Raw genomic sequence first — 25,502 nt, 5'->3', positions numbered from 1 at the left:
CCACATTCACCTTCCGACTTTATAGATTCATCTAAATCAGGTGATAATTTTTTGGACCCTTTCCTTCCCTTTCTATTCCTTTTTTTATGAATAAGGGTCTCAAGGGAATTCTTAACTTGTGCCCTGATCACGGATCTCAAATCCATGAAGTTAGTGGATTCTTCACATGCGGTTTTCTGTATACAATCTGCACAGTCTTTTCTGCCACAAGTCAGGTAACTTATCCCTACAAAGGGTTCACTCCTTATTCTTTTGTGCCACATTTCTTAAGCCGTTCCTAGTAATTAGAGACAAGAAAAAGGGACTTAATTACCATGGTGAAATTTCACAAAGATCAGTCAGCATTCTGGAGTTTAATAAGGGTACCAGATTCAGGGGCTGGATCAAATCACACCATTATTCGTGGTCGGTCGTACTATCACTTCTGCAACTCATGAGACTGCCATTGCTGTGTAAACTCTGATCCTGGCACTGACGTTTCTCCATATCACGTGGGGAAGGAGAGCCAGAGAAAACCCACTCTTTTGGCAGTCAGGCGTGATTTTAAAAGAGGGACCAGCCACAGCAACTCCCGCACACCCTTGTGCATGCCTTCTCCAGACCCCCTGGAAGTGAAATCCAACACTTCAGGTCAGAAGTCTCCGGCATGCTCTTCATCAGGGCGCACCAATCCCAGGGCGTCCTGCACATGCGCAAGCCTGGGACATTGTTGGGGCCAGCAGGCATCCAAAAGGACTTCGGCGCTCGCATCTACATGAGCCCTCAAGCAACCAGCGGTGGCGCTTCCAGGACCCGACACGGCACTATAGACAAGGAGCCTTTCTTCCAGGCAAGGCCTGGGTAAGTTTCTCCTTTAACTTTCCTCTCCTGATTCTTCAGCTTCAGGTTCCCTCATGGACAGGAAACCAAAATGATGCGGGGTAGAGGTGCAGCCCTCTTATTCAGTACGCTTCCTGTCCTTATTGGGTGAATTCCCTCTCTCGTGTGGCGCTGGTCATGGGGGAAAGGAAAATTTTAGAAATTGTTCTGGTATTCAGTGAGATATTAATGACAATCTTACTTATCAAAGGAAGTGTACTGATTATTCTGAGCAATTTTATTAAAAATTTTAAAACACACAGTGTACACGATTACACTTTCTTTCCTGTATGACTTCCCCCATGTCTAACAAGATACGATTTATTTACAAAAGATTTCCCACATAGTGAACATGAATACGGCTTCTCCCCAGTGTGACTTCTCTCGTGTTTCACAAGACTTAATTTACCTGTGAAGGACTTCCCACATTCCAAACATGAAAATGGCTTTATTCCTGTGTGAATGCTCTCATGTCTAACACATTTTGATTTATGTGTAAAGCATTTCCCACATTCTAAACATGAATATGGCTTCTCTCCTGTGTGAGTTTTCTGATGTCTAATAAGAGTCTTTTTATCAATAAAGCATTTCCCACATACTGAACATGAAAATGGCTTCTCTCCTGTGTGAATTCTCTGATGTATAATAAATCTTGATTTAGCTGGAAAGCATTTCCCACATTCTGAACATGAATACGGCTTCTCTCCTGTGTGAAATGTCTGATGTCTAATAAAACTCCCTTTATATCCAAAGCATTTCCCACATTCTGAACATGAATATGGCTTCTCTCCTGTGTGAGTTTTCTGATGTCTATTAAGAGTCTTTTTATCAGTAAAGCATTTCCCACATACTGAACATGAAAATGGCTTCTCTCCTGTGTGAATTCTCTGATGTATAATAAATCTTGATTTAGTTGGAAAGCATTTCCCACATTCTGAACATGAATACAGATTCTCCCCAGTGTGACTTCTCTCGTGCATCACAAGACTTAATTTACCTGTGAAGGTCTTCCCACATTCTGAACATGAAAATGACTTTTCTCCTGTGTGAATTCTCTCATGTCTAACACATTTTGATTTATCTGTAAAGCATTTCCCACATTCTGAACATGAATATGGCTTCTCTCCTGTGTGAGTTTTCTGATGTCTAATAAGAGTCCCTTTATCATTAAAGCATTTCCCACATACTGAACATGAAAATGGTTTTTCTCCTGTGTGAATTCTCTGATGTCTAATGAATCTTGATTTATCTGTAAAGCATTTCCCACATTCTGAACATGAATACAGCTTCTTCCCAGTGTGACTTCTCTTGTGCAACACAAGACTTAATTTACCTGTGAAGGCCTTCCCACATTCCGAACATGAAAATGTCTTTTCTCCTGTGTGAATTCTCACATGTCTAACACATTTTGATTTATATGTAAAGTATTTCCCACATTCTGAACAGGAATATGGCTTTTCTCCTGTGTGAGTTTTCTGATGTCTAATAAGAGTCCCTTTATCTGTAAAGCATTTCTCACATACTGAACATGAAAATGGTTTTTCTCCTGTGTGAATTCTCTGATGTATAATAAATCTTGATTTATGTCTAAAGCATTTCCCACATTCTGAACATGAATACGGCTTCTCTCCTGTGTGAATTCTCTGATGTGAAATAAGATTCCCTTTATCTGTAAAGCATTTCCCACATTCTGAACATGAATATGGCTTCTCTCCTGTGTGACTTCTCTGATGTATAACAAGTTTTGTTTTATTTGTAAAGCATTTCCCACATTCTGAACAGGAGTATGACTTTTCTCCTTTGTGTTTTCTGTGTGTCAATAAATCTGAGCTTTTAGTAAATTGCTTGTCACACTGAAATCTTGTATCTGTGTCACCTGGAATTGTGATAACAATGTGAGATTGCTCAGGAGATGATTCCTCATGATTAGGAGGATTATAAGAAAGTGAAGTGCTGTGAAGTCCAGAAGGTGCAGGAAGGGTGATGAGGTTTCCTCCATTAGAGTGCTCCCATATATCTTCTTTTTTACAATTTAGTGATAAACCTTTATTCTCACAGGGATTTCCTATAAGGATGAAAGACAGATTTATGTTGTTAAAAAAATCATATCCAAAGAGATTTACACATTTATTTTCTGGATCTCACAATGAAGACCCTCGTCAGTCAAAGTACCGGTAATAAGGAAGACAACTACATGCCATAACATTAACACAATGACGAGTAAAGTGAATAACACTTATAAACTGGTGACATTGGCACAAGTCAGGGGTGGCAGAGATTAGACAGCAAATAGACAGTTCTTAAAGGGAACCTGTCATCAGGATTTACCCCCTTAATGTACCACCAGTGCCATTTCACTCTCTCAAGCTTCCTATCTCGCCCTTAGTGTAGAAAAGTGTCCACGCAATTAAAAATTGAGTTTTAATCTTTTATTACTGCATGCAAATGAGACTGACTAATCACAAAGGTGGGCCTCATAAAGGTGGCCGCCGTAATCATGTCCACAGTATACCTAAGGACTAGTGTTGAGCGAGTATGTTCTGTTAACCCTTTCGGTGAGTATGCTCGGGCGAGCTCCGAGTATTTATAGCTGCTCGGTGATAAGGTTGAATCCCTCCCGTGTGCATGATTTGCGACTGTTTGACAGCTTTATTACATGTGAGGAATGTCTATTTCTTACATATTCCTCACATGTAATAAAACTGTCAAACAGTTGCAAATCATGCACACGGGAGCGATCTAACCTTATCACCGAGCAGCTGTAAATACTCGAAGCTTGGCCCGAGCATACTCGGACAGAACATACTCGCTCAACCCCAGTAAGGACATGATACGAATCCTTAGAAGAATGAAATAGCACCGAAGTCATATTACAGGGTTAAATCCTAATTACAGTACCCAGGGGAGTCCTTCTCCCAATGTCTGAGAAGAAAAATCTACAGTGGTAGAAAGTGGAATGATTCGAGTATGTGAGCAACCTGTAGTGCAAATGGGCCTCCATGTATCCTCTGGAGCCTCCTTATTCCATTAACCACCCTACACCACAGATCCTCCTTATCCCCTGAAGCCTCCCTACACCACGGATCCTCCTTATCCCCTGGAGCCTCCCTACACCACGGATCCTCATCATCCCCTGGAGCCTCCCTACACCACGGATCCTCATCATCCCCTGGAGCCTCCCTACAACACGGATCCTCATCATCCCCTGGAGCCTCCCTACACCACGGATCCTCCTTATCCCCTGGAGCTTCCCTACACCACGGATCCTCCTTATCCCCTGGAGCCTCCCTACACCACGGATCCTCATCATCCCCTGGAGCCTCCCTACAACATGGATCCTCATCATCCCCTGGAGCCTCCCTACACCACGGATCCTCATCATCCCCTGGAGCCTCCCTACACCACGGATCCTCATCATCCCCTGGAGCCTCCCTACACCACGGAGCCTGCTTATTCCCTGTAGCCTCCCTACGCCACGGATCCTCCTTATCCCCTGGAGCCTCCCTACACCATGGATCCTCCTTATCCCCTGGAGCCTCCCTATACCACGGATCCACCTTATCCCCTGGAGCCTCCCTACACCACGGATCCTCGTTATCCTCTAGAGCCTCCCTACACCACGGATCCTCATCATCCCCTGGAGCCTCCCTACACCACGGATCCTCCTTATCCCCTGGAGCTTCCCTACACCACGGATCCTCCTTATCCCCTGGAGCCTCCCTACACCACGGATCCTCATCATCCCCTGGAGCCTCCCTACAACATGGATCCTCATCATCCCCTGGAGCCTCCCTACACCACGGATCCTCATCATCCCCTGGAGCCTCCCTACACCACGGTTCCTCATCATCCCCTGGAGCCTCCCTACACCACGGAGCCTGCTTATTCCCTGTAGCCTCCCTACGCCACGGATCCTCCTTATCCCCTGGAGCCTCCCTACACCATGGATCCTCCTTATCCCCTGGAGCCTCCCTATACCACGGATCCTCCTTATCCCCTGGAGCCTCCCTACACCACGGATCCTCCTTATCCTCTAGAGCCTCCCTACACCACGGATCCTCCTTATCCCCTGGAGCCTCCCTACACCATGGATCCTCCTTACCCCCTGGAGCCTCCTTACACCACAGAGCCTGTTTATCCCTTGGAGCCTCCCTACACAACGGATCCTCATCATCCCCTGGAGCTTCCCTACACCACGGATCCTCATCATCCCCTGGAGCCTCCCTACACCATGGATTCTCCTTACCCCCTGGAGCCTCTCTACACCACAGAGCCTTCTTATCCCCTGGAGCCTCCCTACATCACGGATCCTCCTTATCTCCTGGAGCCTCCCTACACCACAGATCCGCCTTATTCCCTGGAGCCTCCCTACACCACGGATCCTCCTTATCCCCTGGAGCCTCCCTACACCACGGAGCCTGCTTATCCCCTGGAGCCTCCCTACACCACGGATCCTCCTTATCCCCTGGAGTCTCCCTACACCACGGAGCCTGCTTATCCCCTGGAGCCTCCCTACACCACAGAGCCTGCTTATCCCCTGGAGCCTCCCTACACCATGGATCCTCCATATCTCCTGGAGCCTCCCTACACCACAGAGCCTGCTTATCCCCTGGAGCCTCCCCACACCATGGATCCTCCTTATCCCCTGGAGCCTCCCTATACCACGGATCCTCTTTATCCCCTGGAGCCTCCCTACACCACAGAGCCGGCTTATCCCCTGGAGCCTCCCTACACCACGGATCCTCCTTACCCCCTGGAGCCTCCCTACACCACAGAGCCTGCTTATTCCCTGGAGCCTCCCTACACCACAGAGCCTCCTTATCCCCTGGAGCCTCCCTACACCATGGATCCTCCTAATCCCCTGGAGCCTCCCTACACCATGGTGCCTCCTTATCCCCTGGAGCCTCCCTACACCACAGAGCCTGCTTATTCCCTGGAGCCTCCCTACACCACAGAGCCTGCTTATCCCCTGGAGCCTCCCTACACCACAGAGCCTGCGTATTCCCTGGAGCCTCCCCTACACCACGGAGCCTGCTTATCCCCTGGCGCCTCCCTACACCACGGAACCTCCTTATCCCCTGGAGCCTCCCTACACCACGGAGCCTGCTTATTCCCTGGAGCCTCCCTACACCACGGAGCCTGCTTATCCCCTGGAGCCTCCCTACACCACAGAGCCTGCTTATCCCCTGGAGCCTCCCTACACCACGGAGCCTGCTTATCCCCTGGAGCCTCCCTACACCACAGAGCCTGCTTATCCCCTGGAGCCTCCCTACATCATGGATCCTCCTTATTCCCTGGAGCCTCCCTACACCGCAGATCCTCCTTATCCCCTGGAGCCTCCCTACATCATGGATCCTCCTTATCCCCTGGAGCCTCCCTACACCACAGAGCCTGCTTATCTCCTGGAGCCTTCCTACACCACGGATCCTCCTTATCCCCTGGAGCCTCCCTACACCACAGAGCCTGCTTATTCCCTGGAGCCTCCCTACACCACAGAGCCTGCTTATCCCCTGGAGCCTCCCTACACCACAGATCCTCCTTATCCCCTGGAGCCTCCCTACACCATGGATCCTCCTTATCCCCTGGAGCCTCCCTACACCACGGATCCTCCTTACCCCCTGGAGCCTCCCTACACCACGGATCCTCCTTACTCCCTGGAGCCTCCCTACACCACGGATTCTCCTTATCCCCTGGAGCCTCCCTACACCACGGATCCTCCTTATCCCCTGGAGCCTCCTTACATTACTTGGTCTATATACAGCTGAACCTAGTGCACATGTGATACATCCGCCCCTGCCCGAAACCCTAAATATATGTCCTTAAAAATAATGTTTAAAGGGAAACTGTCCGTTTCCTGTGCCCCCAGAACCCGCAGCAGATGTGTCTGCAGATATAAACTCTCCACCTAACATCTCTATTACATTAAACACACAAACAGATCTTTAGAAAAAGTATTGTATTTCTAAAGTTTATGAGGCCTTTGATTTGTCGATGAGGCGTTCGTGACCCCAGAGTAGTCGTCCCACTTAGCATGTCATCACGGCTTTGGAGGCTTGAGAACATGACAAACCTACCGCATGCGCGCGGCTTCTCCTCCTCACTGCATTGAGCCTCTGACGCCGGGTGTACGCGTCCCATTACTGAGATAGGAGAGGACGGTCACTACTGGTCAGAGTCCATGTAGATGGGAGGAGCTCAGCCTCTAGCCCCGCCCTCCTCTCCCCTCCCCCTACACAGAATCTTATCAGTAGCGGCCGTCACCTCCGATCTCAGTGATGGAACAATGTTTCCTAACTGAATAGAGATTTTACCCCGGAACCGAGAATCCTGAGACGGAAGAAGAAATACACAGATTTCTGTGGAGACTCCGGGGACAAAGTCTCCTATTTCCATCTCGTCTATTCTTACAATTCATGAAGTTTATTCCTCTTATTCTTGTGTAATAAAGACTGATCAGGACGTTGTGTATATTATATGGGAACAATGAGGAATACTGTCACCATGTAACAATACATCGCTTATGGTTTATGGCCGCCAGGATTTGGTAACACAAAAATGTCTGAAAAGAAACAAAGTATTTATTGTAGAAAAGTCCTAAAAGAAAATGAAATAAATATATTGCTATTGGCTTGGATCAGTTGTATTACCGCAGTTACAGAGACCCTCCACCCCGGGACTGAACGCTACACATTTCCCTGTACAGTCCCCTATGGGGTCCTCTGCCCTCCGCTGCCCCCTCAGATCGGTGGTCCCTTCCCCCGGCTTCCAGGGCGGCCAGTGCAGTGGTATGGTGAGTGCAGTAATACGTCTACCCCACCCTCCCCTGCCTTTCCTGTGCTGTGACCTATAGGGCAGCGCCACATCCTATTAATCTCCCAGCAGTCTGCGGGGCGTCACCAGTTACAGATGTATTCTGCACCTGCTTTCATTGCTCCTGTTTGTCTTTGGTAACCTTGTCTGGCTTCCATAATACCCCGGGATGACTTAGGCCTCCATCTACAGGACCATTCTTACTCGGCTTCCTGATTCTGACCTCGTCCCGCTTCTTGATTGTCTAGTACCTGCCATCTTTGGGTCAGATCTGACATGTCGACCTTCTTCTGCCAGCTCGCTCTACCAGCCAGCACTACTATGTGGAGCAGCCCCGGTGTCTGTGCTGTAAGTCCAGATCACTGTACAGTGGTAAAAAGATGGAAGCCGGGAAACCTCTGGGACCGGCTGTATGGAGACTGTGTGTAAGCGCCTTATTATTAGGAACTGCCAGGTTTCCTCCATCGGTTCACCGTTACAGGAGGCAAATGGAGGACACAAGGAAGGGAGTCTATATATGATAACCGTATAGTCACTTCTCAGTCTCAGGGTGGACGGTCGTTTTATCACTCAACTTGTGCAGCTCATGAAGAGAGAAAAATTCTAAAAAATAACAGCAGAATAAAGATGATAAAGTAACAAGATGAGAAATACAACTCATCCCCCACAAAAAAGCTCCTCATACAGCGAGGTCAGTAATGAGAAATAAACCATCAAGAATGGAGAAAACAATCCAACAGAGGCCGGACAGACATCTGTCTGAGATGGTGAGTCCTGCATTGAGCAGGGGGCTGGATACGGGGACCCTGGAGGTGGTCCCCTCCAACCAGAACATTCTAGGATTGTAAGTTGTTTGGTCATTTTATCTGTAAATCATTTCCCCCATTATCGGCCTTACAGATACATTTTTTCTTTATTGATTTTTAATTTTTTTTTTTTTACTTTCTCGTCCTCTCATTTCCGGAGTCATAATGTTATTGGTCACTAAGCTGCGCAGTTCTCCTGCTATTCACCCTATAAATGTAAGGAAATACTGACAACTGGGCGTTACCATTGTTCCCCTACATTGTCCAATCAGAGCTGAGTGTCAGAAGTGTGGGGACACATGTATGGAGAACGGTGACACCCGGTTATCATGTCATTCATAAATGTCGGAGGAACGGCCGGGAATCTGAGCAGCAGTTTCTTTCTTTGGTAACAATTCTTGTCAGAAAAAGAATTTCATCCAATTTATTGGTAAAAAAAACAAAAACAAAAAAACTTAAAACTTTCGGAACCTGGATGAGGACGTCTTCTTACCTTCTTTTGGTAATTTATGTATTTTACTGTTGGAAAGAGAATTATTTATTGAAGTTAGAGGCTCAGATGGGGGGACGATTCCTAGACGACATCTTGTCTGGAGAGACCGAGAGTGAAGATTCTTCTAAAGGGACGTTCCCAAAATCACAATGTGCTCTTATAATAAAGTACACCCTGGTTATTGTGAATATAACCCCTGTATAACATCTGGCCTCTCCTGCACATATCACCCCCTGAGTATGCCCCCCAGGATCTATATACCCAGCAGTTGAAATTGTAACCAATACACACCGAGGAGCCACATGTTATATACTGGGGGGTGGGACAGGGCTGGATGTTATACACCGGGGGGACAACAGGGCCTGAAGGAGAAGCCAGAATGCAGTGATTAATGCGTGTGGCCCAATACTATTCTCCATATAGTGAATCTCTCCATATTAAAAGATTCACCATAAATGAGACGCTGACAGGGGATATAATCCGTGCATGGTGAAGGGCGCCCCCTCTGGGCAGTATTTAGTCTCCATGTTTATATGTTGATTGAACCAGATCTCAAAAACCGACATGATGTAAGATAATGACAACTCTAGATGCGGCCATCGCCGCTGTTTGTAGATACGAGCTCCTAATCCCTTTTATGATGAAGCAATTCTCCACCCGGCACAGAGGACTAAACATCTGTCATGTACTGTCACCTACCTGGTGTCCTCCGCTTGTCTCTGACTAAGACCTGTGTTCTGGTCCTCCTACATCCAAGATGGCCTCCATAGTGGCAGAGGGACGACAGCAGTATGTCTGACCCACACCTCCATAGCATGGCACTTACTGACTTACCATAGGGGTCTTCATGCCACCGGGCAGCCGGCCTGGATGAGGAGGGACCAGAACGCCGGCCTCAATGTAGGAGGCAGTGGGAGGCAAACAGAGGCGACAGGTAGGACGACTCTACATGTGACATGTGTCGTCACTCGTCAGCACCAGGCAGTGGCTGCTACATCACCGAGATCCATAGGACGGGGAGATTCATAACCTGGAGCACAAGCTCAGTCATTTATATGGCAGCACGGACTTGTGTAAGGAAAATATGGACGTAAAGGATGGAAAGAATATTATAGAAGGTAAAGGAAAACTAATATGTGCTTCCTAAATCATTAAGAAGAGGTGTGGAGGCGGCCCCGGTATTCATCAGAGCACAGCCGGACTCTACAGGAGCAGCCGCGCCATCACCGGACGCTTCTGCTGTGATGTGGACAGCGGATAAAGCTTCACTGCACCGGAGACTCCACACGATATCACACACCGGTCATCATCATCATCATCACACGCTGGTCATTATTACATACCTGTGGAAACATCTACCGGAATCTCCTCCTTCCCGTCACTCACACACGGCTGATCCCCCCCCGTCATCGCTTCTTCTTCTGTCTCGTCCTTCACTTTATTCTTAGTTGGATCTTCCTCCTGATATACCAGATGTAACAATCAGCACAATACAAGAAACCACGAAAATCTGTGGCATCTATGACCTCAATCAGAAATGTCCCCTATATACAGATCCAGTACAGGGCTCAGCACAGTCTACCTGATGATCCTCCGGGACATTGTGATTCTCCTCTGGACAGTCCTGGGAATACAGAGGACAGGGACATCTCTCTGGTGGATTTCTCCTCCTGAATCCATCTGTAGGAAACACACAGTGACGGAATAGATTGTGTCATGTGTGGCAAAGTCACTGGTAAAGTGATAGAGGGAAGATATATTTCACGGAGGCTATTAGCTTCTGTGAATTGAAACCATGAAATTTGCTCCAACATGTTATTTGCTTAAAGAGGTTAAACTTCCATGTTAAAAGGGAGTGTTTTTTGTGAATGATCATTGTGAAGGGTGGGAGGTCATTCACCATATCTCCATCTCAGAGTGTGGTCTTTGATTTAAATACAAGTCCTACTGAGGCATTCAGTGTTCAGTGTCTGGAGAAGCTAGCTCCAGAGAGGATCTTGTGTTTGTTTTTCCTGAACCATATGGAGTTGCTGAACTCTCAGAAGGTGGATCCCTGCTATCACAAAGACTGTGCTTTTGTGTTACCATTTTGCTTTGTTTCCTGTTTTGGCCAAAGGGCCGTGATTTCTTTTATGGACTCAGTGTTGGTTTATGCTGCATTTTAATAAACCAACGAGAACTTTTTGGCCAAAGGGCCGTGATTTCTTTTATGGACTCAGTGTTGGTTTATGCTGCATTTTAATAAACCAACGAGAAGTTTTTAAAGAAACAGTGTACCTGTGTCTACCTCCGTGTGAGCGATCTACCACACATGTTATGATGAAATTATGGGAGTAGTAGTAGGTGACCACAGAACAGACATGACAGTCTCCCTCCTCACCCTGCTGATCGGCCCATATTGCGATCGCGTCTTGTGCTCCATGTATAACCTCAACCTTAATATCAACCAGATCTTCACCCTAAAAATAAAAATGTAAGATGAGCTCAGGTCCCATCACTTCATGGTCCGATGTTGTGGGGACTTCAGTGTCATCTACCTGATGATCCTCCGGGATGTTGTGATTCTCCTCTGGACAGTCCTGTGAATACAGAGGACGGGGACATCTCTCTGGTGGATTTCTCCTCCTGGATCCATCTGTGGAGACACACAGACTGAATACATGACCTGCCGTGTATCAGTCTATATATGAGACTCGTCTCTCAGTACCAGTAATTCTATGTTTATGTATCAGGGAATAAATTACATTGTTGTGGTCCTCACCACGGGTACCAAGGACCCAGCACATTGTGGCCTCAAGTATGAAGTGATAATCAGCGAGGCCAAAGCCTAATGCTCTCTGCTCTGCACCCGGAGGATCAGGACCCTGAGGAGAGGGACAGAGAAGACCCTCGTCAGTCAGATGAAGGAGCCGTACTAAGAAACACAACTTCTCCAAGTTTCGTTTCCAGGGATGGAACCACAGAGGAGCTGGAGAAAGCTCCACATTTCTATCCATCGGTTTCTTCTGTCCTAATTCACCGTTATGTAGATTGGTGGGAAGGACGGTGACCATTTACCAGTGATTGTATTTTGAGATCTCATGATGTCATCATGAGGACACGGCCTCCCTCCTGGACAGGATCCTCTGGGATCACTAAGAGGAGAGAACCTGATCTATTAAAAGACGGGTTACCGCTTTCTTATTCTTCTTTAAATAGAGATAACTCTCAACATCCGCCTCGATATAAACACTAAAATAGGCAGCAAGTTCTGCGTTTGTCTCTGAAGGAGGAAAAAAGGGCACATGTACGGCTGACGGATGAAGTCACAGCGCCGGGAAGGACGGTGTTGTGGGGAGCACCCGGTACGCAGCGGTTAGTGCCTATCAATGTGTAGAAAGGACAACTAGAGAGCCGACACCGGGGTCATGGGCGCTTACTGATGCACACGGGGAGCCAAGGAGAGATTGTCGGGTCAGACTCCACAGAAAAGCTCCATAATACATATTCTTCTGAACAAACATCCCTTTAACCCCGTCACTCCCCAGTCTGTTTTCACCTTCCTGACCGGGCCAATTTTTTACAGTTCTGACCTCTGTCACTTTATGGAGGTAATAACTCTGGAGCTTCAACGGATCCCGCTGATTCTGAAACTGTTTTTTCGTGACACATTGTGCTTCATGTTAGTGGTAAATTTAGGATTTGGCTTTTTTTTTGCGTTTATTTATGAAAATATCGAAAATTTTACAAAAAAAATGTTGGACTTTTAATTTTTATGCCTTTTAACCAGGTATGTATTAACTATTTTGTATGGAATAACTAACATTTACCACATGTCTACTTCACATCAGATTTATTTTTTTTGGTAAAAGTTTAATCAGCAATTTCTTATTTTTCAAACAAAATTTACAAAACCAATTTTAAGTTTCCTCCTTTCTCCCCTTTTGTATTTTAAGTCTGCAGTCCTGCTCCCCAATACTTATATCTATGGCCAGTTTGACGTCAATCAGCCGTTACTAACATGTCGCATTTAAGGGATCGCACTCATCGGCTGAAATAAAATTGGTCGGATATTCCTGAACAGTAGGATGATTGTCTTGCGAGTACGATGCGACTTCTCTCACCTGTCTCGCATCTGTATGACATCCGTATCAAACGCGTTTATAACATCAGCTTTTACAGACGGTCATTCTCTGACATTTCAGGCTAATTTTCTAACTAATAAAACATTTTTTATAGATCTAGAAAGATAGAAATGAGTCAGTGAGATATATCATCAGTGCAGGGCGTGTGGAGCTGCTGTACATGGATTTAGCTAATAATTAAAGAATTTAAAGTAAAAAAAGCAAAGGGGGAAAGCGGACAGCTGATGCTTATAGTCTGGGAAGCGGGTAATAAACATTAATATACATAGATCTTCCCAGGGGATTAATATTAACATCTGCGTAGCCTTTACTGGTTATTAACAAGGGGTGACCCCCTCCCAAAAAAATGATGTGGGGGCCCCTTCTATTTTTAATAACCAGAAAAGGCTAGGCAGACAGCTGCAGGCTGGTATTAATAGCCTAGGAAGGGGCCATGCATATTGTACCCCCTCCCAAACTAATAACATCAGCCTGCAGCCGCCCAAAAAATGGCGCATCCATTAGCCTCGGCTCTTCCCACTTTCCCTGGTGCGGTGGCAAATGGGGTAATAATATTGGGGTTGATGTCAGCTTTGTAATGTCAGCTGATCTCAAGCCCAAGGTTAGTAATGGAGAGGCGTCTACAAGACACCCACATTACTAACCCCCATCAGTTTAAGTAAAAAACACAAACACCCAGAGCAAAGTCCTTTATTTGAACAAAACACTTCCCGACCCTTTTACCCATTTAATAATATCCAAAGAAAAATAAAAAAAAACAAAGTCATCCTGAACTGTCGGCAGATAATCCATACTGATGATGTCCCGTGACGAACTCCAGCTCTGCTACATCTGTATGGTGTGTTGAGCGATGGCTCAGCCCGCCAGCCAGTACACACTGGTCAGTGCAGCGAGCAGTGACGTCAGTAAGGTGACCAGAGCTCATTGGCTATGAACTCCGGCGACCTTAGTCAGAGCAGTGCTAAACACTGCAGGAGCATTCTCACGCTACTGGCTTGCTGAGCAGTCACATCAAACAATCCAGATGTAGCACGGCTGGGGATTTTTGTTGGACAGCATCACATAAGGATTATCGGCGGACAGGTGAGGATTATTTTGTATTTTAATTTGATCTTTATAAAGGGTAAAAGAGGGTCTGGGAGTGTTCATTTCAATTAAAGGACTTTGCTCTGTGTGTGTGCTTTTTTAACTAAACTTACGGAGTTAGTAATGGGGGTGTCTTATAGACGCCTCTCCATTACTAACCCCTGGGCTCGAAGTCAGCAAACATTACAAAGCTAACATCAACCCCAATAGTATTACCCCACTCGTAACCGCACCAGAGCAAGTGGAAAGAGCCGAGGCTAGGCGCCAGAAATGGTGCATCTTATGGATGCGCCAATTCTTGGGCAGCTGAGTGCTGGTGTTCTTGCACTGGGAGGGGGACAATATCCAATTCCCAGGCTATTAATATCAGCCGGCAGCTGTCTGTTTAGCCTTTGCTGGTTGGGTCCCTGGTTTCCTGCACTGCTGGTAACATTACCATTATGTCTATCTATTGTGTCCTATTGCACTTGGTCTGTTGATGCTTATTTGTATCACCTTTGCCCAGCATACTGACTGAACCTATCACTTTATATGTTTATTACTATATCCTTTATGTCTATGAGGTATAATGCTTACTTGTGATAGTGTTTCTCTAGTCAGAAACTTTTTCATTATAATGATATAAATAACTGATATTATATATTACTTATGTGATGTATGCTATGGACCTTTACGCATTAGTATACTCTCTAACATATAATTGGACCCATATTTCGTATTTACTTAATAGGATAATTTCACCTTTGGTCTGGGCCTTAGATGTAGCAGTGCAGTACACGAAGCTTTATATCCAGGTATACCACCATTGTTCTTCCTGAACTTGTACCTCACTTTTCGTATATATTGTATTTGTATATGAATACATATGGTATTCCTCTATATGTTTTTTTTTTATTTGTTAATAATAAAGATATATTTTTAGCCCTTTGAAGAAAACGCTTCATCTCTTTAGTGACAGTAATTAACAGAGGCTGAAGTTACAGTTCTATCCAAAGGCTTAACCTTCTCCCCGACAATTGAGTTTGACGTTCATAGAACTTTATTAGATGTGAATAAGTTTGTGAGAACTTTCACTTTGCGTTGTCATTTCATGGTCAATGAACAGAATGAGAACATGGAGAACTCGTTACAAGAAGTTTCTCATGATGATGTTCCCAATAGAACTGGAACTTTTGATGAACAGAGTTCACTTCTTGATCATAAAACTCCAGCGATTCAACACAACAGACAGTTACTTTCAATCGTTTGTTATAAAAAAATCTCTATTACTATCCGGTCAAGTCTCGTCCACCAGTCTTGGATGTTTTCTAGGAAATGATTGAAGATGAACTACTTACATTAAAAAGAACACAAAATTTCAAGGACAGAAATATCATAATCTAATGATATCAGAGCAACGAGCTCTGAAAGAACTTAACGAGAACTCTGACCTCCTCATAAGGAAAGCAAAGGACGATCCGCTGTTATATTGAATGTGGGACTTTATGAAAAATTCCATTGGGAAATCTGCAGACAAAATGTGACCGATGCTCTAAGGAAGGTGAAAGATTCTGAAAGAAGCCGCCGAGGACGAAGACTCAAGACTGATGAAGACGACAGCGGAGAAACCACGACTCACAGATCAGAAGAGAAGAATCAGGGAATGAAAGCTGTGAGAAAATGTAGAGAAAACCAGAGCAAGTCTGGAGAAAAATCATCTATTATAGGACGAGGCCGAGAGACGTCATCACATCCACCGGAGCCAACAAGAGTCTCCTCTCACCTGGTGATGTCAGAGGCCGGAGCTCCTCCATCATCACCTCCTGGTACCGATCCTGGTGTCCTTCTAGATACTCCCACTCCTCCATGGAGAGATAGACAGCGACGTCCTGACACCTTATAGGAACCTGACAACAACGACACCGTCATCACCCAGAATCCTCCAGTGCTGTCCTGTATAATGTCCCAGCAGTCACCTCTCCGGTCATCACCCAGAATCCTCCAGTGCTGTCCTGCATAATGTCCCAGCAGTCACCTCTCCGCTCATCACCCAGAATCCTCCAGTGCTGTCCTGTGTAATGTCCCAGCAGTCACCTCTCCGGTCATCACCCAGAATCCTCCAGTGCTGTCCTGCATAATGTCCCAGCAGTCACCTCTCCGGTCATCACCCAGAATCCTCCAGTGCCGTCCTGCATAATGTCCCAGCAGTCACCTCTCCGGTCATCACCCAGAATCCTCCAGTGCCGTCCTGCATAATGTCCCAGCAGTCACCTCTCCGCTCATCACCCAGAATCCTCCAGTGCTGTCCTGTATAATGTCCCAGCAGTCACCTCTCCGGTCATCACCCAGAATCCTCCAGTGCTGTCCTGTATAATGTCCCAGCAGTCACCTCTCCGCTCATCACCCAGAATCCTCCAGTGCTGTCCTGTATAATGTCCCAGCAGTCACCTCTCCGGTCATCACCCAGAATCCTCCAGTGCTGTCCTGTATAATGTCCCAGCAGTCACCTCTCCGCTCATCACCCAGAATCCTCCAGTGCTGTCCTGTATAATGTCCCAGCAGTCACCTCTCCGGTCATCACCCAGAATCCTCCAGTGCTGTCCTGTATAATGTCCCAGCAGTCACCTCTCCTGTCATCACCCAGAATCCTCCAGTGCTGTCCTGTATAATGTCCCAGCAGTCACCTCTCCGCTCATCACCCAGAATCCTCCAGTGCTGTCCTGTATAATGTCCCAGCAGTCACCTCTCCGGTCATCACCCAGAATCCTCCAGTGCGGTCCTGTATAATGTCCCAGCAGTCACCTCTCCGCTCAGCAGCTCAATCATCTTGTTGCTGAGCTCTAGGATCTTCTTCTTCCTCTCATGTATCGGGGGGTGCGGGGGAGGCTCTGTGATGGGGTCCGGGCTCCGCCCTCCTGACTCCTGGAGATGGATGATGGGAGTCACACCCTCCCCCGGTGTCTTCCTCACTATTGTGTAATCCTGTGTATGGAGAAAAGTGGTAAAACACAAAACCCCAGAGAGATAATGAAATAGTTGTGGCTTTCTAACCCAAAACCTAATTACAGGTTCCTATTAACACTTTCACCCACGAGACTGTTTTCACCTTTCTGATTAGGCCAATTTTTTCAATTCTTACTAGTTTGACTTTAATTTTGATCAAAATTACACAGTGACCCTATTTGGGCCATGTGTGAACACGCTCTTACATGCTGCATGTACACTCATTTATATTCCAGTTCATTTCTTTAGTTTTTTTTTCAGTTAAAGGGGTCCTCCCATCTCCAAGATCCCATCCCAATATGTAGTAGGTGTAATAATAATAATAATATTAGCAAATACCTTCAATTAGAAATGTAGTATAGTATTTTTGGTTCGCTAGCTCTCTTACCCCATGTGCAGGCATCGCAGGACCTTAGGTATCCATGGTTACGACCACTAGCAGCTAGCCAGCTAACTGTGATTTTATCAGTGGACGTAACCATGGATACCTAAGGTCCTGCGATGCTCTGCACATGAGGTAAGAGATAGCGAATCAAAAATACTATACTACATTTCTAATTAGAGGCATTTGCTAATATTACTATTATTACACCTACTACATATTGGGATAGGATCTTGGAGATGCGAGTACCCCTTTAAGTGTGCACAAGTGTGGTAATCTCATGTGGTGTATGGCAGGGGGCTGCACTCCTCGCAGTATACAATGTATCTCGCTGTGGACAGTTTTCTGTCAGGAGAAGAGTCCTCTCTTCTCAAATTAAACTCCACAATGTAATATTTTTCCAGTAAATGCCTCCAGGTAGAGGGTGATGATGGTGGTAGTAGTCTGTGCACCCGAGCCCCAGTCATAAAGAAGCCTAAAGAACTTAAACAGAAGTCCCTTTACTGGGGATAATGGGTCAAATTCTTAGGCTGTGTGCCCACGATGCGTTTTTGAAGCGTTTAGCAGCAGCAAAAACGCTGCAGAAACGCTTCAAAAACGCTTGGTAGAAGGTCCGCCATATCCCCCAATGATAATCCGCGTGTGCTGTGCACATGCTGCTCAAATTTCCACTTCCGTTTTTTCATGGGGAAAAAAAAACGCAGCACCACCAATTATTTTGCAGAAGCGCTGCGTTTTCGCCGCCATTGACTTGCATTGGAACGCTTCAAATCTGCAAATATGTAAAACTACTTGCAGAATTAAAGCGCATTTGCTGCGATTTTGGAACACAAGACTGCAGCAAATGGGAAGTGACCTCATGCGGGGGCGTTCCAGCCATCCCATAAATCCAGGAAGACGAGAATCCCATACCATTCCTGTCTTCCTGGATCATGGCTGAGCACCTGGGGTGGTACAAGATGGACCTGAATGTCCCGGTCATGATTGGTGTCTGCGGGTGTCTGCGCTGGAAACCTGCGCGGTGTCAGCATGGGCTCTGCGCGGTGTCTGCGGTTGTCAGCGGGTGTCTGCGTGCAGGCAGACATAGGTCTATGTGACACTACTACTCCCATCGGCCTATGTCTGTCCCCCGTCCACTAGTGGCAGCAGGATCAGCTCGATGGGAGCAGTAGTTCCCATCAGCCTGATCCTGCTGTTAAAATTGCCCTAATGTGTCCGTAAAACTGCCCCATATGTTATTTTTGGCCCCCATAGGTTTATATTTTTGCCCCTATACATTTTTTATTTTTTGTATGCCCCCTTTTTTTTTTTTTTTGGCAACCTATTTTTTTTTTATTAATTTAAAGTCCCCATTTTTTTTTTGTTTGGTCCCCAATTAATTTTAAAAATACATTTCATTGGTGGCCAGTGGTTGCCTAAAGAAATTTAGTTTATACATTACCTGTTCCCGCCGATCGCCACCTAAAATAAAGTAAAAAATAAAAAAAATACACCTATACTCACCTATATACCTAATTCCCCGAAGCCCTCAATCTCCTGTAATAAAATATAAAATAAAAAAACACAATTTTATCCTTACCCCTCCATAGTAATCCACGAGTGTCCCATGAAGATCTCCAGTTTAGAGCAGCCACATAAAATGTGACCGCTCTAAACCGCTGCCACCGCTACAATGACGGGGCCGTAAAGCAGCCCCATCATTGCATAAGTGAGTTCACCGGAGTTCAGGCAGCGCTGCTCCGGTGACCTCCTTTACGGCCCTGCTGACCGTGAGAAATTCCCACGGTACAGCAGGGCCGTAAGGGGGGTCACCGGAGCTGCGCTGACTGAATGCACTCTGGTGACCTCAGTCAGTGCCTCACACTGCCGGGAGCGGAAGTGTTCCCGGCAGTGTGAGCTTACAGCAGCCATGACAGCTGTCACATCTCCAGATGTGACAGCTGTGCATGGGAGATCATCGCAGGAACGTGGACAGGTAATTATTTTTTTTTTGTAAATCTATAATTAAATAAAATTGTGTGTTTTATTTCAAATAAATAATTATTTTCTGGGTGTAGTGTGTGTTTTTTCTTTTTAGCTCTTTGTAGGTTAGCAATGGGGGTGTCTTATAGACGCCCCTCATTACTAACCTGGGCTTTATGGCAGCTGGCGCTGACATGAACCCCACTACTATTACCCCCTGCCACCGCACCAGGGCAGCGTGGAAGAACGAGGCTAAGCGTCAGATTTGGCGCAAAAATATGATGCGCCAAATCTGGGGCGGCTGAGGGCTGGTATTATAGCCTGGAAGGGGGCCTATAACCTTGGCCCCTTTCTAGGCTATTAATATCAGGTCGCAGCTGTCCGCAGAGCCTTTGCTGGCTCCAATTTATAGGGGGACACTATGTCATTTTTTTTTTTGGGTCCCCCTGTAGAATGGACAGTAAAGGCTAAGCTAACTGCTGCGGCCTGATATTAATAGCAAGGGAAGGGGCCATAGTCCTTGGCTACTTCCCAGACTATATCAGCCCTCAGCCGTCTGCTTTCCCTCTGCTGGTTATTAAAAATACGCGTGAACCCACACATTTTTTTTTTTTTTAAATACATTGAAATGTAAGATTATTGTACAGCGTATGCGTGACCAAGCATACATTGAAATGGGTCTGTGTGTGTTTCCGGTATGTGTGGAAAAAGTCATCACCATTCGTACCGGAGATTCTGACGTGTGAAAGAGCCGTAATTGGATACTGGGTGAGGAGTGTGTGTGTGGGGGGGAGCCCATGTATACACACGCGTACATATCTGCATAGAGTATGTATGTGTATATATTTTTTTTATATTAATTACAGGGGCTGCAGTTCTTGTGGCATCCTGAATACTTCCAAAATGGTGAATAGGGGTTTGACTAGGAAATTACATTATTGGCCTTTTTTTTTTCCCCACTAACTTTATTTGGCTTCAAAAACGTTTACAAAACGCATCAAAAAAGCGTCAAAAACACTTCAAAAACGCACATAGAATCTGCATGCATTTTTCCGGCAAGGAGATGCAGAAATGGTCAGGAAAATTTCTGCTTCATTTCTGCATCGTGGGCACATAGCCTTATTCACAAACGGTAGGGAGCTGAGGTACAGGATGACACTCAGGCTGAGTTCACACGATGCGTTTTTAATGCGTTCCCACGGCGTTTTTGCAGCTGCGTAAACGGCGTGGAAACGCATTAAAAATGCATGGTAGAAGGGAAGCAATGTTCCCCAATTGAAATCCGCATGTGCTGTGCCCATGATGCGGATTTTTCCGCAGCGTAAACGCTGCGCTCAAAAATCCGCAGCATGTCCATTAATTTTGCGGAAAAGCTGCGTTTTCGCCGCCATTGACTTGCATTAGAACGCGCCAATTCCGCAAGACTGCATCTGTACTTGCGTAATTGGCGCGTTCTAATGTGCGGATGGTACCCGGGTGTGGAGGAGAGGAGAGTCTCATCCGCACCCAGGTACCATTAAAAAATCTGTAAAAAAAGGATAAAATAAAAAATAAATGTATATTTACCTTCTGTCGGCCCGCGCAGCGCTCCTGCTTGGTTCCCGGCACTTTGCAGTGAGTTGAAGGACCTGCGCTGACATCAGAGTCATGTGACGGGTCACGTGACGCTGACGTCGGCAGGTCTTTCAATTCAAAGTTGCCGGCGAGGGAGAACGGAATGAGCGGGATACCGGGGGCCATCGGAGGGTAAAGTATACATTTATTTTTTATTTTTACCACTCTCTCGGGTCACACTTTATAAATCCATGCCGGTTGCATGGATTTATATAGTGTGACCTAGTTGTCAAGCACTTTCCAAGTGATGCTAAAATCGCCTGGAAAGCGCTTGTCAATCCACATGCGGAAATGCATGGGGGAACGCATGTGAATCCGCATGTATTCTGCAGGAAAAACCGCATGCACAATCTGCATGTGAATCCGCATATATTCTGCAGGAAAACCGCATGCACAATCTGCATGCGTTTTTTCTGCCAGGGAGATGCAGAAATGGTCAGGAAAATTTCTGCTTCATTTCTGCATCGTGGGCACATAGCCTTATTCACAAGCGATAGGGAGCTGAGGTACAGGATGACACTCATGGTTGAATATTGTTGTGCACCTGCAGACAGGCAGATCCTGGGAACCTCTGGTTTCATCAAATCTGAATATTTCTTCCTCAGCGCTGTGCTCTGTTTCTGCCCTGAGGTAATTCTTCCTAATATGAAGACTATCAGCTCCCCTTATTGTGTCTGTCCCTTTTTTAAGCGCAGCAGTCAGGGAGAAGGTAGGTAACTCCTTCACCTACAAAATGGCTTCCTCTTCTCAAAATGTCTGACCACCAACTGCCTCTTCAATCCTTAACTACCTCACAGGATTTAACTCCTCCCACTCCCATGTGACTGTTAGAGCTGCAGTCATTGGCTGACTGCCCAGAGGCGTTTTTCCAGAAGCTTCTGCATATTAAACAGAGTTGGGTCACATGATCAAGCCTGTTAGAGGAAGATTAACCCTTTTTGTGCTGCCTGTCAGCAGGTCTCACAATTTATATAAAATGCACAGTTTACACAAAAAAACACAGCATTTATATGAAACACACTATATATCTGGTATCCCATTGGAGAATGGGAATACCCCTTTAATTCTTCTGAATATTAAGTTATATCATTAATATTAACCCCCTTTTACCCCCGAGGGTGGTCTGCACGTTAATGACCAGGCCAATTTTTACAATTCTGACCGCTGTCACTTTATGAGGTAATTACTCTGGAGCTTCAACGGATCCCCCGATTCTGAGAATGTTTTTTCGTGACATATTGTACTTCATGATTGTGGTAAAATTTCTTCGATATCACTTGCGTTTATTTGTGAAAAAAAGGGAAATTTGGCGAAAATTTGGAAAATTTAGCAATTTTCAAAATTTGAATTTTTATGCCCTTAAATCAGAGAGATATGTCACACAAAATAGTTAATAAATAACATTTCCCACATGTCTACTTTACATCAGCACAATTTTGGAACCAAAATTTTTTTGTTAGGGAGCTATAAGGGTTAAAAGTTGACCAGCGATTTCTCATTTTTACAACAAAATTTACAAAACCATTTTTTTAGGGACCACATCACATTTGAAGTGACTTTGAGGGGTCTATATGACAGAAAATACCCAAAAGTGACACCATTCTAAAAACTGCACCCCTCAAGGTGCTCAAACCCACATTCAAGAACTTTATTAACCCATCAGGTGCTTCACAGGAATTTTTGGAATGTGGAAGAAAAAAATTAACATTTAACTTTTTTCACAAAAATGTTACTTTAGACCCAATTTTTTTTTTTCGCAGGGGTAACAGGAAAAAATGGACCCCAAAATTTGTTGTGCAATTTCCCCTGAGCATGCAGATACCCCATATGTGAGGAAAAAACACTGTTTGGGCGCACGGCAGGGCTTGGAAGGGAAGGAGCGCCATTTGACTTTTTGAATGTAATGAATAATTAGCGATGCCATGTTGCGTTTGGAGAGCCCCTGATCCCCACAAGTGACCCCATTTTGGAAACTAGACCCCTCAAGGATTTTATTAAGGAGTATAGTGAACATTTTGAACCCAGAGGTACGACACAGAATTTGATAATATTAGGTCATCATATTGAATAAGTTGTCATTAGTGCTCGCTACATGATTTTGCAGCAGGTACTCGGGTATGCACCATGTATCGCGAGTGCTCGAGTCCCCGCCCGCATGTTTCATGGTTATTAGACACCCAAAAAAAAACATGTGGGGATCGCTTGTGCATGGCAGGCAATCCCCGTGAGGTTTTTTTGGCCACAATGCATATGGGGCGGAGACACGAGCACCCGCTATACTCGGTGCATACCCGAGCACCCGATGCAAACTCAGGTAGCGAGCACTTGCGCTCAACACTAGTCGCCATATCGTCATCTTTTTTTTTTCTACTTTTGAAAAAAATCCCAACCCCATCACAACCCTAACCCCAAACCCAGCCCTAACCCCATCACAACCCTAACCCTAGAGTTTATTTTTTACGCCGTCCCTCATGCGGTATAAGTGATTAGACGGCTTTATTCTTCGGGTTGGTGCGATTACAGTGATACCAGAATGATATCGGGTTTTTATGATTGACAGCTGTCACACACTAAAAGACGCATTTTTTTTTTTTAAATCTAGTTTTTGCATCGCCATATTTTGAGAGCTATAATTTTTCCATATTTTGGCCGACAGAGTCATGTGACAGCTTGTTTTTTGCGGGACGAGTTGACGTTTTTATTGGTGCCATTTTCAGGCACGCGACATTTTTTGATCACTTTCTATTTCAATTTTTGGGAGGCAGAATAAACAAAAAACAGAACTTCCAGAATTTTTTTTATGTTTTTTTTTTTCATTCTGTTCCGCGTGTGGTAAAATTGATGAGGCAGCTTTATTCTTCGGGTCAGTACGTTTACAGCGGTACCACATTAATATCATTTTTCTATGTTTTGGCGCTTTTACACAATAAAAGCTATTTTATAGAAAACTATTTTTTTTTCATCGCTTTATTCTGAGAGCTATAACTTTTTTATTTTTAAGCTGATGGAGCTGTATGGCGGCTTGTTTTTTGCGGGACAAGATGGTGTTTTCAGCGATACCATTTTTATTTACATTCGCCTTTTTGATCGCGTGTTATTACATTTTTTGTTTGGCGCTATGGTGATAAAGCATTGTTTTTTGCTTCTTTTTTTTTTTTTTTAACCGTGTTCACTGAAGGGGTTAACTAGTGGGACAATTTTATAGGTCAGGTCGTTCCGGACACAGCGATACCAAAAGTGTACTTTATTTATTTTTATGTAAATATGTGTATTTAATTAATAATTTTTCCTTTCTTTGTTGTTGTTTACCTTGTCTCTGGACGGGACATCAACTTTTCCTGCCCGGATCGCTGATCTAATACTCTGGATTGCTTGCATCAGGTGCTGCATGTACGGTGGATGTCATGAAGAGGTTAAATGGAATCTGTCACTAAGTTATTGCCACTGACTGGCAGCTTTCTGCCTATGCACAGTGTACAGAGAGCGGCCAATCAGGGCTGTGGGTGAAGCTATACAGAGCTCAGAGCACTACTAGAGCTACAGCAGAATAAACAGGGATTTCATCAGAACTGCAGCTAGCAGCCCAGTAAGCGACCGATCACTGGAATCAAGGTCTCTGCCCCCACATCATGATGCTCTCATATCAGATAGATGTCGGACTTGTTACATAACACAATAAAGCTGATAGAAATGTAGAGGAGTTACCTCTCCGCTCAGCAGGGAGATGATCTCCAGGGTGAAGTGTAATAATCTTCTGGTGGTCTCGTCCTCGTCCATCCTCCGGGGGTCATTCAGGAGAAGGAGGGAGGAGCACTGGATCAGCTGGAGGGATCTCGTCCTGCCGGCTGATAACAGAGAGCAAGAGCTGCACACAACCAGGACGGAGATCTGCACTGAGAGCTGGAGGACCTGTGGTGATGTCACCGCCATGTGATCAGGGGGCGGAGCTCAGGAGATAGGTGAAGGACCTGTGATAATGATGATGTCACGACAGCTCCTCCCCCTCAGTGCAGCAGACACTTCATACTTCTCCTGGATCTCTGTTCTCTCTGTTATCAGCCATTATACAGAGACCTGCGCCCAGGAGACATTATATACAGAGCAGAGAACATTCCCCGCAGATTATATTCCTGGAGACAGAGCAGGATCTGTGTGACGTCAGCACTGAGGGGATTCCAGGAGGAGACCAGAGGCCGAGAGACCGGATCCATCAGTGATCTGAGCCTTAGTTACAGGATCCATCGGTCGTGGTCGGTGACGTCTTGTAGATGTGATCGGAGCCTTAGTTACAGGATCCATCGGTCGTGGTCGGTGACGTCTTGTAGATGTGATCGGAGCCTTAGTTACAGGATCCATCGGTCGTGGTCGGTGACGTCTTGTAGATG

The 25,502-nt window shown here is 45.6% G+C and overlaps 1 protein-coding gene across 1 annotated transcript; it reads right to left on the bottom strand.

The window, feature by feature from the left end:
- Positions 1-1,090: 1,090 nt before the first annotated feature.
- Positions 1,091-25,176, bottom strand: LOC141220273 (uncharacterized). The gene is made up of 8 exons (XM_073666227.1): positions 24,823-25,176; positions 16,959-17,138; positions 15,940-16,063; positions 11,505-11,602; positions 11,348-11,426; positions 10,550-10,647; positions 10,311-10,428; positions 1,091-2,923 (listed from the first exon to the last, which is right to left on the bottom strand). Exons 1-8 carry the CDS (start codon positions 25,045-25,047, stop codon positions 1,131-1,133), a joined length of 2,715 nt encoding a protein of 904 aa, XP_073522328.1. The 5' UTR covers positions 25,048-25,176; the 3' UTR covers positions 1,091-1,130.
- Positions 25,177-25,502: the final 326 nt, after the last annotated feature.

Source organism: Phyllobates terribilis, unplaced genomic scaffold, assembly GCF_046119375.1.
Source record: "Phyllobates terribilis strain yellow unplaced genomic scaffold, ASM4611937v1 Scaffold_279__1_contigs__length_2497574, whole genome shotgun sequence".
In the NCBI taxonomy this organism is placed as follows: Eukaryota; Metazoa; Chordata; class Amphibia; order Anura; family Dendrobatidae; genus Phyllobates; species Phyllobates terribilis.
The sequence above is the reverse complement of the archived record's forward strand: the minus strand, read 5'-3'. Positions and strand labels throughout refer to the sequence as shown.

Bases quoted from the DNA above. Each gene is read 5' to 3' on its own strand.
- LOC141220273 (XM_073666227.1), bottom strand. From the start codon at position 25,047: ATGGCGGTGACATCACCACAGGTCCTCCAGCTCTCAGTGCAGATCTCC. The intron at 10,429-10,549 runs GTAGACTGTGCT...CTGGTATATCAG, and splicing joins ATGTCCCGGAGGATCATCAG to GAGGAAGATCCAACTAAGAA. The intron at 2,924-10,310 runs GTATGTAATAAT...TCATCCTTATAG, and splicing joins TCCGGTAGATGTTTCCACAG to GAAATCCCTGTGAGAATAAA.